Raw genomic sequence first — 15,697 nt, forward strand, 5'->3', positions numbered from 1 at the left:
CTCGTGCCGTACAACAGGTCCTGTTTGCCGGTCAGTGGTGGTGAACCTCCTCGTAGGTGGTGAATCTCCTCTTCCCTTCCCTTCCCCGTATTGGGTATTGGCCCCTGCCCCCTCGGGAGCCACTCTCCCCGTTGGGAGCCACTGGGTGGTTTCCCCTCGCTTGGAGTCTGCCGCAGTGGTGCACGTGCATTCTCTTGTAGCATGATCTCCCCCAGCCCCGCAGTGTGCCCGTTAGGGATATATAGGGAGCGTCGAGGATTTGTCTCTCTCTGTCGGACTTAGGTCACCGAGCGTCATGTCCTCTAGATCCCGCCCCGTTGCCGCAAGTGTCAGAAAGTCAGTCTTCTCTGTGGTGGAGCATTAGTGTGTCGTGTGTTGGTGTGCATGTGCCAGTGCGTGTTGGGGTAGAGCCGGGGTGCAGCCAGTGCCTTTGCCCCAGCCGGCGCCCAGATCTGAGTCGCCACCGGCTCTGTGTGTGCGTGTGCGCGTGTGCGTACGTGTGCGTGCGTGCGTGCGTGTGTGTGTGTGTGTGTGTGTGTGTGTGTGTGTGTATCCCACGTCCTCTTTATCTGTTCGTCTGTAGATGGGCACTAGGGTTGCTTCTGTGTTTTGGCTCCGTCACCTCGTGGTGCCACCCACATCGGCTGAAGGTCTCTTTTCTGATGGGTAGCTTTGAGCCCCTCGTCCACCGCGCCCCAGGGGAGTGCTACCCAGGAGTGGGATGGCTGGATCCTAAGGTGTCGCTGTGTCTGGTGCCTTGAGGAAGCCGCATGCTGTTGGGCCTCGTGGCTGCTCCGGTGGACCTTTCCAGCAAGCGTGTGAGAGGGTGGTCTGGAATCCCAGCCCCCTTTTAGGAGGGTGCTTCCTGGTGGACCTTTGGAGGCCGGCTAGCCCTCGTGCCAGGTGTGAGGGGATAGGTGACCGTCGCTTGGACTTGCATTTCCCTAAGGACGAGCGCTGTTGAGCAGCCTTTCCGGTGCCCGGTGCCCGGTGCCCGGTAGGCGTCTGCACGTCTTCGTTGTGGGCCAAAGAAGTGTCTTCAGAACGTCTGCCTGGGTCTTGATTGGGTCGTTTGTTTGTCGTCCTCTGGGGCGGGGGGAGCCGTTGGTGCGTTTGGACCTCACCCGCTGGTCGCTGGTGGGGTCATAGGTAGGCGGGCGTCTCGTTGGGGCGACGGTCTCCTGTGTGTGTGTACGGTCTCCTGTGCTGCGCGGCAGCCTTTAGGTTGACCTCGGGGCCCTGTGTCTGTGTTGGCTTCATTTGCCTTTGCCTCGGGAGCCAGAGCCCTTCCCCCAAAGAGGGCTGCGCAGTGCCTCCAAGAGTGTCCCGCCAGTGTGTGGCCTGGGAGTCTTGGGGATTCGCTCTCACCTTTCGGGCTTCCCCGCACGTGGAGTTGACTTGGGCCGTGTGCGAGTAGGACCGGGTGCGAAAGCAGGGGGTTCGTGGGGTGTTCCCCCCACCCACCCCCCGTTTCACCCTGGGGAAGCCGCAGAGCCAGCCCTTGGCCGGCTGGCCGGCCAGCCGGCCGGCCAGGGGATCCATCGGCTGGGATCCATCGCCCGCCGAGCAGCGCCTCCGAGCTGGTGCTGGGATCCGAGGTGCTGCCGCTCCATCCTCCCAAGGGGGAGCCTGGCGCTTCAGACCCAGCTCGGCTACTTTGGGGCTCCTGGGCGAAAGGGGTGCTCCTTCTGCCAGCCGTTGTCCTCACCTGTCAAAAGGGGGGCTGGGAGAGGGAGACCTGCCTGTCGGGTGCAGTTCGAGAAGGTGACGTCTTGGTTCAGTTGCTGCGAGTCTGACAACAGGGACCTTGGAGCTGGCCTGAGAGGTCTCTAAGTGGAGCGTGCAGCCGCTGCCCGGGAGACCCTGAATTCTCCCGGGGGCGTTCCCCTTGCACACGCCGCCGCCGCTGGGAGGGTCTGAGCGTCATGGTCAGCCCGGGCAGAGAGGGGCTTCAGGATGCCATCCCAGACTCGTGCCCTCTTTGGGACCCAAAGGGCAGAGCCCGGGACCCTTTGGGGGCAGGGCCTCGCAGCCTAGGGCCAGAGAGGCGGCCGGCCCCCGGGATGGCGTCGGAGGGGGGGGGGGCGCAGAGGGGCCGGCCATCTCCCTGGGACCCGCCCTTGATTGGGTTCTTGGCAGAAGGCTCTCCGCCCTTGAGGTCAACTCCCAGAAAGCCCGAAAGAGAGCGGCGACCTCGACCCTGGGAGCCTAGCCCTAGAGGGGCAGGAGCGTTGCGGGGCGGGGTGGGGGTGGCGGTGGGGAGTGGGGCTGGCGGTGGGGGCGTCGGGAGGGAGGGTGGTGTCCGGTGGGTGCTCAGGAGGCCCCACAAAGTCGTCGTCCCCTGCAGTTCCAGGAAGCTGGCACCCGGTCCAGGTTCCTCCAACCGCCCCATCAGCCCCCCACCCCGCCCCACCCCACCCACCGCCCCGGGACGAGCCAGCGCCAGGGCTCTGGGGCACCTCAGGTACCGCGAGGTCTACTGGGCGGAGCCTCGGAGGAGGCGGGACCTGGCGCGAGGAGGTATTTATTGCAGCCCTGGGGCGGCGCCGGCCTCACTTGCAAGGTGTCTGGCCCTCGCCTGCGGGTGCGGCCGAGCGGCGGGCTTCAGGGCCCCTAGAAGCCTGGACGGCAGGAGTGCCGAGGGGGCGGCCCCGGAGCTCCGAGGACTCGCGGTTCGCCGCTTGCTTCGCCTGTCGCCGCCGAGACCCGTCCGGGCGTGCAGGACCGAGCCTGTCGCCGCCCTGTGCCAGGCCCCGGAGGCGCCTTCGGTTGGTCGAAGGGATGGGCAGGCGGCCCCGCAGCCCCAGCGCCGCCGACCCTGCGGGCCGGTGGGGACCAGAGCCCGGAGGACCCGGCCCTGCCAAGCGGCGCCGACCCGGCGAGCCCTCGGGACCCGAGTCCGAGTCCGAGTCCGAGTCCGAGTCCGAGTCCGAGTCCGAGTCCGAGTCCGAGTCCGAGTCCGAGGCGTCGCCCCGCCTGCACCAAGAAGCGGAGCCCGCGGCCTGCGCCGCCGCGGCCGCGCTCCCCTCCGTGGTGGGCCTGGCGGCCGGCTGTGCCCTGTACCTGGCCCTGGGCGACGTCGACCTGCTGCTGGAGCCCGAGCCCACGGCCGCGCGGCAAGTGTCTGTCGGCGATCGCCTCCTGGTGCTGGTCCCCGAGGCCCTCCTGGGCTCGGGCGCTGAAGGCGCCTGGGGCCCAGGCCTGCCACCGGGCGCTTTCCTGAGCGCCCCGGGGGAGGCCCTGGCCCTGGGGGAGGGGTTCTTCTGCGTGGCTGTCCCAGAGGTCGTCATCCAAGCAGAGGCCCAGGAGGTGGAGGACGCGGCCGCCCAGTTCCAGGCGCCTGCCCTGCATGAAGCGTCTGGCTGGGTCCCTGGGCCTCGGAGCCCCGCGGCTGCCGCCCCCCCATCCCCCGCTGCGGGCCTCGGCCTCGCCGCCTGGGTGTCCGGCCCCAGCGATGTCTGCGATGTCTCCGACGACGACGACGACGACGACCTCGTGGACGACGACGAGGATGAGGACCCACAGGGCTTCAACCCAGAGCCCTGGCCCCACGCTGTCCACCCTAGTCCCCAGAGGCGCTCCCCTCACCACCACTCCAAGCTGGACTTGCACCTTCTGGCCCCCTTGCGTGACGTCTCTGAGGACGACCACGAGGCACCGCTCCAGTGTCTCCCCGCATCTCCTTGTCCAGGTCCCCAGGGGCGCCCCCCACGCCCTCAGGGTCCTCTGCGCAAGGCCAGGAGACGCCTGATCCTGGACTGAACTGCCTCCTGCCTCGCCGCCTCCGCCTCCCCCCCCCTCCCCCCCCCCGCCACTCCTGGCCTGCCACCAGCCTGGGGACCTGCTCCGAGTCTCCCCGATACCCTCTGTGTGTGTACATGGCTCACGGGACAGGCATCACACAGGACCCATGGGTTCGGGATGCACGGCTGCCACACGCAAGTGTGCCTCGGTGGCTGACTCAAACGGGGAAGGACGATCACCTGGGCAAAGAAGAGCCTCTCCAATTCCAGTGGCCTTTCAGATATCCAGACTGCTGCTTCAGTTTTCTCTTGGGAGGGGCCCAAAGGCGCCTCTACGCCCACCCAACGCCGCAATGGATTTTCCTTCCAACCTTCGTGCCAGCACTTCCATTTCCCTGAAAAGCCATCCTTTCCAGGCCGCCTTCCTCCCCACCCCCACCCCCGGCCCGCAACCCCCCCCCCCCCCCGGTGTTAACCCCCCCCCCCCGGTGTTAACACCCCCCCCCCCCCCCCCCCCGCACAGCACAGGCCCACATAGAGAGGGCATCTGTTTCCAACTCCCACCCCCCGCCCCCAATTCCAACCAACCTCCCCCTGCCTTCATAGAGTAGTTGCTGAATTTCTTTTGTGTGCAAGGTTTTGGCCCCAGTGTCCCTGCTAGTCTGTGACAACTCTCTCTCCCCGTCTCGACCTTTGCCACATGGCCACTCTAGCCCCTCTGTGGGGATCTAAGCCCCAGCTGAATGGGGGCGAATGGGTGCTGGATGCACATCGGAGAGTGAGGGACCAGGATCATGAGCCTGGCACGTGGTTGGACGCTGTTGCTGGGTTTGTGGGTTGTGTTTTTGGCTTTTAATTTAAGGAGCCTCCCTTGTCCCCATCCCCAGAACCAACGGTATCCCCTCCATTTCCTCTTATGTGCCCGTGAATAAAGTTCTCCTGTGGCGCAAAAGGCTGTGGTTGTCCAGGTGCTGTGTTGGTCTCATCCTCAGCGTCGCACATGTGTGTCGTCCATCGGGACTGGCATGTAGACACAGGGAGTTCTTAGGTGGATGGGGTATCCCATTGCACAGTGTGGCTTCATGCCTTCAGTGGCCTTCGTCAGATTCCCTTCTTTGACCGGTAAGGGGTAGTTTTCGTGCCTTATTTGAGCGTACTTTTTTTTTTTCTCTCTCTCTTTCTTTGGTTTGTTTCTTCTTTCTTTCCTTTTTTGTGTGAATATCCTCTGCCTTGCATTGCAATTCGCAGAATTGCTGTTTTTGATGTTAGTCATTGTAGAGAGAAGTCTTGTTGTTCGAATAGCTTTAATTTCATTTGCCTTAAGAGTTTGAGCCCTTCCCCTTATAAGTTGGTATTTCCCTGCAAACATTTTTTGCTGTTGTCTGTCCTGTGTGGTTTCTTTTTGCACCTTACCTTTTATTCTTTCGTGCACGTGGAGTTGACTTTGCCTGTGTTCACTTTTGAACTGGTGCAATAGCGGTGTTGTGTGTCAGGTTATCCTTACATGTATACATTACAATTACAGTTTTTTCCCCCACCCTTTCTTCTGTTGCAACATGAGTATCTAGACATAGTTCTCAATGCTATTCAGCAGGATCTCCTTGTAAATCTATTCTAGGTTGTGTCTGATAAGCCCAAGCTCCCGATCCCTCCCACTCCCTCCCCCTCCCATCAGGCAACCACAAGTCTATTATCCAAGTCCATGATTTTCTTTTCTGAGGAGATGTTCATTTGTGCTGGATATTAGATTCCAGTTATAAGTGATATCATATGGTTTTTGTCTTTGTCTTTCTGGCTCATTTCACTCAGGATGAGATTCTCTAGTTCCATCCATGTTGCTGCAAATGGCATGATGTCATCCTTTTTTATGGCTGAGTAGTATTCCATTGTGTATATATACCACATCTTCCGAATCCAATCATCTGTCGATGGACATTTGGGTTGTTTCCATGTCCTGGCTATTGTGAATAGTGCTGCAGTGAACATGCGGGTGCATGTGTCTCTTTTAAGTAGAGCTTTGTCCGGATAGATGCCCAAGAGTGGGATTGCAGGGTCATATGGAAGTTCTATGTATAGATTTCTGAGGTATCTCCAAACTGTTCTCCATAGTGGCTGTACCAGTTTACATTCCCACCAGCAGTGCAGGAGGGTTCCCTTTTCTCCACAGCCCCTCCAGCACTTGTTATTTGTGGATTTATTAATGATGGCCATTCTGACTGGTGTGAGGTGGTATCTCATGGTGAAAGTGTTGTTTTCTTTGACTTAATGGCAATAGCCGTCACTGCAAAATTTGTCCGTGCTTCTACTGAGCCAATTCTAGCCTCCTCACTTGATTTAATGGTTCCTCATCCAGTTCAGACATTACTAATGACAGAAGACACACTTTTCAACCAGCCCATTTTATCTTATGAGATTCTATCACCCTCTCCCTGTCACTTACTATTTTTCGCTACAACACCTTGGATGCTGCCTTTTTAGTCTATAACAAAAGAAGGGGAGCCTCATGATTTTCTTACTGTAGTTAGAAAACTCTTTGTACCTCACTCAGATTTACTAGAGACTCCCGCTGAGGCCCTGACGTGTTATTATTTGTTGATGGGTCATACCTCAAAACTGAAACTGGAAATGATCAAGCTGAATATTTTACTAGTAATCTAACCTCTCCTTTAGTATGTGGTCTTCTACCTCAGGTGAAATCAGCCCAGATAACAGAATTGATTGCACTTGCTACAGCTTGTCAACCAGCCAGACTAAGGATTAAGCATATAGCAGGTGTGATTTTGGTCCATTGCATGACTTTGGGTGACTTTGGAAAGAAAGAAATTTTCTTGTCTTGGCTAGAATCCCCTCAAAAGTAGACAAGGTATGGAAATTTTATATGCACTTCTACTTCTTTGAGGTGGCTACAGTAAAGGTTGAATCCCATTTGTAAAAATACAATACGGAAGCTAAAGGAGATACTTTAGCAGATAATTATGCCAAACAAATAACCTTACCAAACGTTTATTTTCCATAAATCTCTGAAGGGATTCAAACTGCCATGATATCACATTTAGGATTAGCCACGAAAAGGAAATTTTTAAAAAATATGATTGTTCTTTTCACTCAGATTATCTGTGTTGCTCTAAAGAGAAATGTTAGCTGTGACCAAGTGATTTCAAATTTATATAGCTAAATTTCTCAAGAAGCTATTTGTAGTGATATAGACAAGTGGGTTACTTTCTTATATCAATATTAGTGAGGAAATCTTTTTTAAAAACATGATTCATTATGACAAACCCACAACTAACATCATTCTCAATGGTGAAGAGCTGAAAGAATTCCCATTGAGATCAGGAACAAGATAAGGATGTCCACTCTCGCCACTACTCTTCAAACAACATAGTTTTGGATGTCTAGCCAGAGAAATCAGAGAAGTAAAAAAGATGAAAGGAATCCAAATTGGAAAGGAAGAAGTAAAACTATCACTATTTGCAGATGACATGATACTATACCTAGAAAATCCTAAAGACGCTACCAGAAAACTGTTAGAGCTCACCCATGAATGAGGCAAAGCCACAGGATACAAAATTAATACACAGAAATTGACGGCATTTCTATACACTAACAATGAAAGATCAGAAAGAGAAATTAGGGAAGCAATTCCATTTACCATCACATCTAAAAGAATAAAATACCTAGGAGTAAACCTACCTAAAGAGACAAAAGACCTGTACTCTGAAAACTCTAAGACACTGATGAAGGAAATCAAAGATGACACAAATAGATGGAAAGACATCCCATGCTCTTGGATTGGAAGAGTCAATTTTGTCAAAATGACTATACTACCCAAGGCAATCTACAGATTCAATGCAATCCCTATCAAATTACCAAGGACATTCTTCACAGAACTCAAACAAAATATTTTAAAGTTTGTTTGGAAGCACAAAAGACCCAGACTAGCCAAAGACATCCTGAAAAAGAAAAATGGAGCTGGAGGATCAGGCTCCCTGGCTTCAGACTATACTATAAAGCAACAGTCATCAAAACCTTATGGCACTGGCACAAAGATAGACATATCGATCAGTGGAACAGGATAGAAAGCCCAGAATTCAACCCACGCACCTACAATCAACTAATCTATGACAAAGGAGGCAAGAATATATAATGGAGAAAAGACAGCCTGTTCAATAAGTGGTGCTGGGAAAACTGGACAGCCACATGGAAAAAAATGAAATTAGAACACTCCCTAACACCATACACAAAAATAAACTCCAAATGGATTAAAGACCTATATATAAGACCAGATACTATAAAATTCTTAGAGGAAAACATAGGCCAAACACTATCTGATGTAAACGACAGCAACATCTTCTCAGATCCACCTCCTGGAGTAATGACAGTAAAAACAAAAAGAAACAAATGGGATCTTATCAAACTGAAAAGTTTCTGCACAGCAAAGGAAACCCTAAACAAAACGAAAAGACAACCCAGAGAATGGGAGAAAATCTTTGCAAATGAATCAACTGACAAGGGATTCATCTCCAAAATTTGTAAACACCTCTTACAGCTCAATACCAGAAAAAAAAAACAACCCTATCAAAAAATGGGCAGAAGATCTAAACAGACAATTCTCCAAAGAAAACATACAGATGGCCAAAAAACACATGAAAAGATGTTCAACATCACTCATCAAATGAGAGAAAAGCAAATCAAAACCACTGTGAGGTACCACCTTACAAGAGCCAGAATGGCCATCATCCAAAAGTCTACAAACAATAAGTGCTGGAGAGGATGTGGAGAAAAAGGAACCCTATTACATTGTTGGTGCGAATGTACATTGGTGCAACCACTGTGGAAAACAGTATAGAGATTCCTCAGAAAACTGAAAATAGAACTACCATTTGACCCAGCAATCCCACTCCTGGGCATCTATCCAGAGAAAACCATGGCTCGAAAAAATACATATACTCCAATGTTCCTTGCAGCACTATTTTCAATAGCCAAGACAATGGAAACAACCTAAATGTCCATTGACAGAGGAGTGGATCGAGAAGATGTGGTACATATACACAAGGGAATATTACTCAGCCATTAAAAGGAATGAAACTCTGGCATTTTTAGCAACATGGATGGACTTAGAAATTATCATGCTGAGTGAAGTCAGTCAGACTGTGAGACACCAACATAAAATGCTTTCACTGACATGTGGAATCTAAAAAATGGACACAATGAATGTTGCAGAGCAGACACTGACTCACAGACTTTGAAAAACTTATGGTTTCCAAAGGCAAAAGTTTGGGGGGGTGGGAGGATGTGCTGGGTATGTGGGATGGAAATCCTGTAAAATTGGATTGTGATGATCATTGTACAACTATAAATGTAATAAACTCATTGAGTAATAAAAACACGATTCATTACAATAGCATCAAAGAAAAATAAAAGTACTTATAAGCTTTATCAAGGAGACAAAAGACATATATTCTTGGGATCTTTTGTGAAGATCAGTTGACTCTAAATATGTGAATGTGTTGCTATCTGTTCTCTTTCATCTATGTGCCTGTTTTTATGCAAGTACCATACTGCTTTGATAACTGTAGATTTTTAAATATATTTTGGAATCAGAAAATTACAACACCTCCAACTTTTTGTTTGCCCAAGATTGCTTTGGCTATTTGAGGTCTTTTGTGACCTCATAGGAATTTTAGGATTGGTTTTCTCTTTTCATAAAGAATGTTATTGAGATTTTGTTAGGGATGCCATTGAATCTGTAGATTATTTTGGGTGATATGAATGGTTTAGCAGTGTTAATTCTTCCCATACATGAGATGGAATGTCTTTCCATTTATCTCTGTTCTTTAATTTCATCATCAATGTTTTATAATTTTCAGTGTACAAGTCTTTCATCTCTTTGGTTACATTTATTCATAGGTATTTTATTTTTTGTTTCCATTATAAATGGGATTGTTTTCTTAATTTCCTATCAGATACTTTTTAATTGGTGTATAGAAATGTCACTTTTTTTCGTACCTTGATTTTGTATCTTACAACTTTAATGAGTTTTTAAATTATTGCTAACAGTTTTTTCGTTGTTATTGTTGAGTCTCTAGTGTTTTCTACCCATATGATCATATACAGATAGTGATAATTTTACTTCTCCTTTCTGATTTGAATGTCTTTGACTTCTTTTTTCTTGTTTAATTGCTCTGGCCAGTGCTTCCAGCACTATGTTGAAGAGAATTGGTTGAATGTAGGCATCCTTGTCTTGTGTGGGATCTTCCAAGAAAAGCCTTCGGTTTTCCTCCATTGCCTGTGATGTTAGCTGTGGGTTTTTTATATGTAGTCTTTACTGTGGTAGTGTAAGTTGCTTCTATATCTATACTGTTGAGATTTTTTTTTTTGGCTGCACTCACAGCACACAGAAGTTTTGGGGCCAGGGATCAAACCTGCACCAAAGCTGTCACCTGAGCCACAGCATTGACAATGTTGGATCTGTAACCCACTGAACCATCATGGAAATCTTGAGATTTTTTTACCATGAATGGATGTTGAAATTTTTCAAATGCTTTTCTGCATTTATTGAGATGATTATCTGGTTTTTATCTTTCATCTGTTAATGAGGTGGATCACATTCATTGATTTAAATATATTGAGCTATCTTTGCATCCCAGGTGTAAATCCCATTAGTCATGGTATATAATCCTTTAAACGTGTTGTTGAATTTGCTTTGCTAGTGTTTTATTGAGTATCTTTGCATCTGTGTCCATCAGGGATATTGAAATGCAGTTTTCTTTTCTTGTGGTATCTTTGGCTTTGGTATCAGGGTGATACTAAATTCATACAATTAGTTTGAAAGTGTTCTTTTATCTTTTATCTTCATTTAAGAAGAATTGGTGATGATTATTTTTTGAATGTTTCATAAAATCCACCAATGAAGCCATCTAGTTCTGGGCATTTCTTTGTTGGGGGTGTTTGATTACTTATCCAATATCCTTATTTTTAATTGGTCTGTTCATGGCTTCTGTTTCTTCTTGATTCAGTTCTGTTAAGTTGTGCATTTGTAGGAATTTTTCCATATCTTCTAGGTTATGCAATTTGTTCGTGTATAATTTTTCACAATAGTCTAAGATTCTTTTTAATTTCTAAAGTATCTATTGTAATGTCTTTCATTTATGATTTTATTTATATGAATCTTCTCTCCTTTTTCTTAGTCGAGCTTGGGGTTTGTTGATTTTGTTTATTTTTAAAATAAATTTATTTATTGTCTTTTTGCCTTTTCTAGGGCCACTCCTGCGGCATATGGAGGTTCCCAGGCTAGGGGTCTAATCAGAGCTGTAGCCACCAGCCTACGCCAGAGCCATAGCATTTGTTTATTTTTGAAAAAACTCAGTATTGCTAATTTTTATATTTTTCTGTTCTCTATTTGATTTATTTTTGCTCTAATCTTTATTATTTACTTCACTTAATATGGGGCTTTGTTTTTCTATATCTTTAAGTGTAAAATTAGGATAATTTCTTAGAAATGTTTATTTTTTTGATACAGGTGTTTATTACTATAAACTTGACTCAGTGCTTTTGCTGCATTCCATAATTTTTGGTATATTGATATGTTTTTGTTTTTAAAACAATATGTTTTTGTTTTCATTTGTCTTCATATATTTTAAAAATTAAATTTTGATTTCCTTTTTGACAAAATATTTGTTTAAGAGTGTTTAGTTTTGTTTCCACATATTTGTAAATTTTCCCACTTCCTATCCTTACTGATTTCAATTCATCATGGTTGGAAAGAAACTTGGAATGATTTTAGTTTTCTTAAATTTCTTAAGATTTGTTTTGTGACCTAAGATGTGGTCTATTGGAGAGACTGTTGCATGTGTCCTTAGGAAGGATATATATTTCTCAGCTGTTGGATGGAAAGTTCTGTTTATATCTGTTCGGTTTATTTGGTCTATAGTGTTGTTTATTTATGCTGCATTCTTATTATTTTTCAGACTGAATGATTTATCTGTTATAGACAATAAGATATTGAAGTCTCCTACTATGATTGTTTTATTAATTATTTCTCCCTTCAGTTTTATCAATGTTTACATTATATATTTAGGTGTTTTGATGCTGGGTGCATATACATTTATAAGAGTTATATCTTTCTGTTCAGTTGAATTTTTTATCATTATATGGTGTCCTTCTTTGTCTCTTATGACAGTTTTTGCTTCAAAAATTATTTTTCTGACTTAGGTATAGCTACCCTGCTGTTTTTGGCTTACCACTAGCAAGTGATATGTTTCCTACCCCTTGATTTTCAGCCTGTGTGTTTCCTTAAATCTAAAGTGAGGAGTTCCCATCGTGGCATAGTGGTTAATGAATCTAACTAGGAACCATGAGGTTGTGGGTTCGGTCCCTGCCCTTGCTCAGTGGGTTAACGATCCGGCATTGCTGTGAGCTGTGGTGTAGGTTGCAGACACAGCTTGGATCCCACGTTGTAGTGGCTCTGGTGTAGGCCAGTGGCTACAGCTCTGATTGGACTCCTAGCCCGGTAACCTCCATATGCCCCAGGAACGGCCCAAGAAATAGCACACACAAAAAAGTGAGTCTCTTGTAGACAGCTTACAGTTGGACTTGTTCTTCTTCTTTCTTTCTTTCTTTCTTTTTTTTTTGTCTGTTTTATTTTTAGAACTGCACCGGTTGCATATGTAGGTTCCCAGGCTAGGTGTTAAAACAGAGCTGTAGTTGCCAACCTATGCCATGGCCATAGCAATGCCAGATCTGAGCTGTGTCTGTGAGCTACACCACACATGGTGGCAATGCCAGATCCTTAACCCACTAAATGAAGCGAGGAATTGAACCTGCATCATCATGGATCCTAGTCAGTTTCCCTTCCTGCTGAGCCATGATGGGAATTCCTGGACTTGTTCTTTTATTCATTCAGCCAATCTCTCTTTTCTAATTTGAGAGTTTACTCCCTTTACATTTATTTATTTATTTTTAATTATTATTTTTTTCCCTCTGTACAGCATGGGGATCGAGTTATTCTTATATGTATACATTTTTCCCCCACCCTTTCTTCTGTTGCAACATGAGTATCTAGACATAGTTCTCAATGCTATTCAGCAGGATCTCCTTGTAAATCTATTCTAAGTTGTATCTGATGACCCCAAGCTCCCGATCCCTCCACTCCCTCCCTCTCCCATCAGGCAGCCACAAGTCTATTATCCAAGTCCATGATTTTCTTTTCTAAGGAGATGTTCATTTGTGCTGGATATTAGATTCCAGTTATAGGTGATATCATATGGTATTTGCCTTTGTCTTTCTGGCTCATTTCACTCAGTATGAGAGTCTCTAGTTCCATCCATGTTGCTGCAAATGGCATGATGTCATTCTTTTTGATGGCTGAGTAGTATTCCATTGTGTATATATACCACTTCTTCCGAGTCCAATCATCTGTCGATGGACATTTGGGTTGTTTCCATGTCCTGGCTATTGTGAATAGTGCTGCAGTGAACATGCGGGTGCATGTGTCTCTTTTAAGTAGAGTTTTGTCCGGATAGATGCCCAAGAGTGGGATTGCGGGGTCATATGGAAGTTCTCTGTATAGATTTCTAAGGTATCTCCAAACTGTTCTCCATAGTGGCTGTACCAGTTTACATTCCCACCAGCAGTGCAGGAGGGTTCCCTTTTCTCCACAGCCCCTCCAGCACTTGTTATTTGTGGACTTATTAATGATGGCCCTTCTGACTGGTGTGAGGTGGTATCTCATGGTAGTTTTGATTTGCATTTCTCTTATAATCAGCGATGTTGAGCATTTTTTCATGTGTTTGCTGGCCATCTGTATATCTTCTTTGGAGAAATGTGTATTCAGGATCTTTTGCCCATTTTTCCATTGGTTGATTGGCTTTTTTGCTGTTGGGTTGTATAAGTTGTTTATATATTCTAGAGATTAAGCCCTTGTCCGTTGCATCATTTGAAACTATTTTCTCCCATTCTGTAAGTTGTCTTTTTGTTTTCTTTTGGGTTTCCTTTGCTGTGCAAAAGCTTTTCAGTTTGATGAGGTCCCATGGGTTTATTTTTGCTCTAATTTCTATTGCTTTGGGAGACTGACCTGAGAAAATATTCATGATGTTGATGTCCGAGAGTGTTTTGCCTATGTTTTCTTCTAGGAGTTTAATGGTGTCCTGTCGTATATTTAAGTCTTTCAGCCATTTGGAGTTTATTCTGGTGCATGGTGTGAGGGTGTGTTCTCGTTTCATTGCTTTGCATGTTGCTGTCCAGGTTTCCCAGCAATGCTTGCTGAATAGACTTTCTTGTTCCCATTTGATGTTCTTGCCTCCCTTGTCAAAGATTAATTGACCATAGGTGTCAGGGTTTATTTCCGGATTCTCTATTCTGTTCTATTGGTCTGTCTGTCTGTTTTGGTACCAGTACCACACTGTTTTGATGACTGTGGCTTTGTAGTATTTCTTGAAGCCTGGGAGAGTTATGCCTCCTGCTTGGTTTTTGTTTCTCAGGACTGCTTTGGCAATTCTGGGTCTTTTGTGGTTCCATATAAATGTTTGTATTGTTTGTCCTAGTTCTGTGAAAAATTTAGGAGCATAGAAATAATCTCAAGTATCTTCTCTGACCACAACTCCATGAAATTAGAAATCAACCATGGGAAAAGAAATTAGAAAAAACCTACGACATGGAGACTAAACAACATGCTACTAAAAAACCAATGGGTCAATGAGGAAATCAAGAAGGAAATTAAAAACTACCTTGAAACAAATGATAATGAAGACACAACCTCTCCAAATCTATGGGATGCTCCAAAAGCAGTGCTCAGAGGGGAATTTATAGCAATACAGGCCTTTCTCAAAAAAGAAGAAATATCCCAAACTGACAACTTAACCATCTACCTAAACAAATTAGAAAAAGAAGAACAAAAAAGACCTAAAGTCAGCAGAAGGAAGGAAATTATAAAGATCAAAGAAGAAATCAATATAATAGAGATTCAAAAAACAATAGAGAAAATTAATAAAACTAAGAGCTGGTTCTTTGAAAAGGTAAACAAAATTGACAAATCCCTGGCCAGACTCACTTAAAAGAGGAGAGAAAGAACCCAAATAACCAAAATTATAAATGAAAAAGGAGAAATCACAATGGATACAGCAGAAATACAAAAAAACCGTAAGAGAATACTATGAACAACTATATGCCAACAAATTTGACAATCTGGAAGAAATGGACAATTTTCTAGAATCTTACAGCCTGCCAAAACTGAATCAAGAAGAAACAGACCAACTGAACAGACCAATCACTAGAAATGAAATTGCAGAAGTCATAAAAACACTCCCTACTAATAAAAGTCCAGGACCAGATGGCTTCATAGGCGAATTCTATCAAACATATAAAGAGGATCTGGTGCCCATCCTCCTTAAACTCTTTCAAAATGTTGAAGAAGGAATATTCCCAAAGACATTCTATGATGCCACCGTCACCCTCATTCCAAAACCAGACAAAGATAACACCAAAAAAGAAAACTATCGGCCAATATCATTGATGAATATACATGCAAAAATTGTCAACAAAATCTTAGCCAACCGAATCCAGCAACATATCAAAAAAAATCATACACCATGACCAGGTAGGGTTCATCCCAGGTTCACAAGGATGGTTCAACATACGCAAATCAATCAGCATCATACAGCACATTAACAAAAGTCAAAAATCATCTGATCATCTCGATAGACACAGAAAAAACATTTGACAAAGTCCAACATCCATTCATTATCAAGACCCTCGCCAAAGCGGGTATAGAGGGAACATTCCTGAATATAATCAAAGCCATTTATGAGAAACCCACAGCAAATATAATCCTCAATGGGGAAAAACGGAAAGCCTTCTCACTCAAATCTGGAACAAGACAGGGATGCCCACTCTCACCACTGCTCTTCAACATAGTTTTGGAAGTCCTAGCCACAGCAATTAGACAAACAAAAGAA

The 15,697-nt window shown here is 45.9% G+C and overlaps 1 protein-coding gene across 1 annotated transcript; it reads left to right on the forward strand.

Annotated features, from left to right (window-relative positions):
• Positions 1-2,554: 2,554 nt before the first annotated feature.
• LOC146397488 (proline-rich protein 23C-like) lies at positions 2,555-4,194 on the forward strand. Its single transcript, XM_084990396.1, has one exon. The coding sequence runs from the start codon at positions 2,782-2,784 to the stop codon at positions 3,760-3,762; it is 981 nt and encodes a 326-aa protein (XP_084846522.1). The 5' UTR covers positions 2,555-2,781; the 3' UTR covers positions 3,763-4,194.
• Positions 4,195-15,697: the final 11,503 nt, after the last annotated feature.

The sequence above is a fragment of the Sus scrofa genome, chromosome 13 (assembly GCF_054392235.1).
Source record: "Sus scrofa isolate SSC_HxYL_T2T_F1_AM1 chromosome 13, Sscrofa_HxYL_maternal_Yorkshire_Landrace_v2.0, whole genome shotgun sequence".
Lineage (NCBI taxonomy): Eukaryota > Metazoa > Chordata > Mammalia > Artiodactyla > Suidae > Sus > Sus scrofa.